Source organism: Octopus bimaculoides, chromosome 11 (genome assembly GCF_046866305.1).
Source record: "Octopus bimaculoides isolate indiv1 chromosome 11, ASM4686630v1, whole genome shotgun sequence".
Taxonomy (NCBI): Eukaryota; Metazoa; Mollusca; class Cephalopoda; order Octopoda; family Octopodidae; genus Octopus; species Octopus bimaculoides.
In genome coordinates this window covers 31,129,517-31,132,016 of record NC_142938.1, presented here as the reverse complement: position 1 = coordinate 31,132,016, position 2,500 = coordinate 31,129,517, and the positions used below count along the sequence as shown (strand labels likewise).

The 2,500-nt window shown below is 24.6% G+C and overlaps 1 protein-coding gene across 7 annotated transcripts in view; it reads left to right on the top strand.

Moving 5' to 3' along the window:
* Positions 1 to 2,500, top strand: part of LOC128249065 (homeobox protein six1b-like) — a 526,697-nt gene that overhangs the window by 416 nt on the left and 523,781 nt on the right. For all 7 annotated transcript variants that reach the window (XM_089359755.1, XM_089359754.1, XM_089359747.1 and 4 more), the window contains exon 1: positions 1 to 650. This exon is cut by the window's left edge. In XM_089359755.1, coding sequence (XP_089215881.1) covers positions 620 to 650 — 31 coding nt within the window. In that variant the 5' untranslated portion in view covers positions 1 to 619. The remainder of the gene's footprint in view (positions 651 to 2,500) is intronic.

Below are 2,500 nucleotides of genomic sequence, written 5' to 3'. Positions count from 1 at the left end.
CACCGACAGCAACAACAGTTACAGCAACAACAAAAATCATCAATAATTCTCACAATAATAACAGTAATTATAATATTGGTAATTGTAATAAGAAGCGTGTATTTGCTCCAAAGGCGATACCACAACAGCATCAGCAATAACAACAACATTGTATAATTTTCATATTTCTTGCCGTTGTAGCAGTTGTTATTGTTGTAAATAGTTATTAATTAGATGTATAAAAATACTTCATTAAATGTATGTATAAATATATAGGCAAATAATACAGCAGCGAACAAAAAAAGCCTTGGAGTATTTCCTTAATTTATTTTTTAAACTAAACAACAAAATAATTATAAATACGAAAACCAAATGATCCAGGAAATATATACAAATGAATAATAATAATAATAATAATAATAATAATAATAATAATAATAATAACAACAACAACAACAGCAACAACAACAATCGTTAATATTAGTATTAGTAGTGCCAATATTTAAATTAACGTGAAAGAAATGTTTGGATGGGAGGCAGTAGTAGAGAAATTGTTCCAACTGAGAACATAGCAACAACAGCAATAACAACAACAATAACAACAGTGTTTTTGTACAGTTTGAAAGTACCATAGCAAGATATGTGGCAAGACCAGCTGGTCTGTAAAAATGGTGAGATTCTTCTTTTCTTTCTATTTGTTTACTTTAATTATTTTCTTTAGATTTTGAAACGTTGTTGATATTACGTTTTGTTTTCTACATGTCGATATAAATGTATATAAATGTATATAAATGTAAATGTATGTGCATGAGTGTTTCTGTGTGAGTTCGTGTGTGTGTGTGTTTGTATGTGTGTGTATTTGTGTGTGTGTGTTTGTGTGTGTTTGTATTTGTGTGTGTGTATTTGTGTGTGTGTTTGTGTGTGTGTGTATACATATATGCATACATAGATACATACATACATGTATACGTCTATTTTATATGAACTGTTTATATTACATAATTTTATATTGTATTTATATATACTATATACGTAGATATGAATAGGAATATTAGTGTACACATGTTGGATATATATATATGTATATGTATATATATATATATATATATATATATATATATATATATATATATATATATATATATATATAAACATGTGTGCATATATATATATATATATATATATATGATACACAAAAACGTAGGGCATTATGTATATAACTACATAAAATATAAAAATAATATACATGTTTGTATTTTATATATAATCGTTTATATATATATATTCATGTAATAAACGTATATCATATAAGTAAATAAATATATAAACAAATAAATATATATTTATATGGATACACACACACACATATATAAGGATATATATTTATACATACATGTATATGGATGTATATATAAAGTATATTATTTGTATAATGTGTATATGTATAAAACACACACATGTATATACATCCATAAATGTACATACATATATACATGTATACATACATATATACATACATATATATACATGTATATGTATATATATACACACATGGATATGTATATTATATATATACATTATACAGCGCATGTATATAATATTTGCATATATTTTATGATATATATATATAATTATAGATATTACATACACTGACACAATATGCGTATGCGTCTGTATATTTTTTACATGGGCACATACATATATATATATATATATATATATATATATATATATATATATATATATATATATATATGCATATATATATATATATATATATATATATATATATATATATATATATATATATATATACATATATATATATATATATATATATATATATATATATATATATATATATATATATATATATATATATATATATAAACGTTCACACACACATTTATATATATATATTCACGTTCACAGATATACATATATACACACAAATGCTCATATATATGTATACACACACAACACACACACATATATACATATATAGGCATTTACATATCTATCAATATAAATTTTATATGTTACACACAAAATTCATTATACACACTCATGCACACATACATAGACATATATATATTAACACTCACATTTTTATACATATATATATTTCCGCTTATATAGATATCCACACACACACACAAACACACACAAACACACACAAACACACAAACACACACACACACACACACACACACACACACCTGTATCGGAATGTGTGTGGGTATATGTGTGTGTTTGTGTGTCGTTTGTATATGTAAATATCTGCATATGCATACAAATATGGATGAATGTAACATGTGGCTGTTTTCTTATGAAGTAGCCCATGAAAAAAATATTTATTCCCCTTCATCTGTCCATGTCTTTGGTCTCTAAATCATATATACCAGTAATATTCTGGAGTCTCTTCAGTCGACAAAATAAACACCAGATCTTTTCCTTCATTTTCCTCTCGTCTATTTGTCAACTGTTACTTTCCACGCTTCCGGGGTGGAGAAATAGGGAA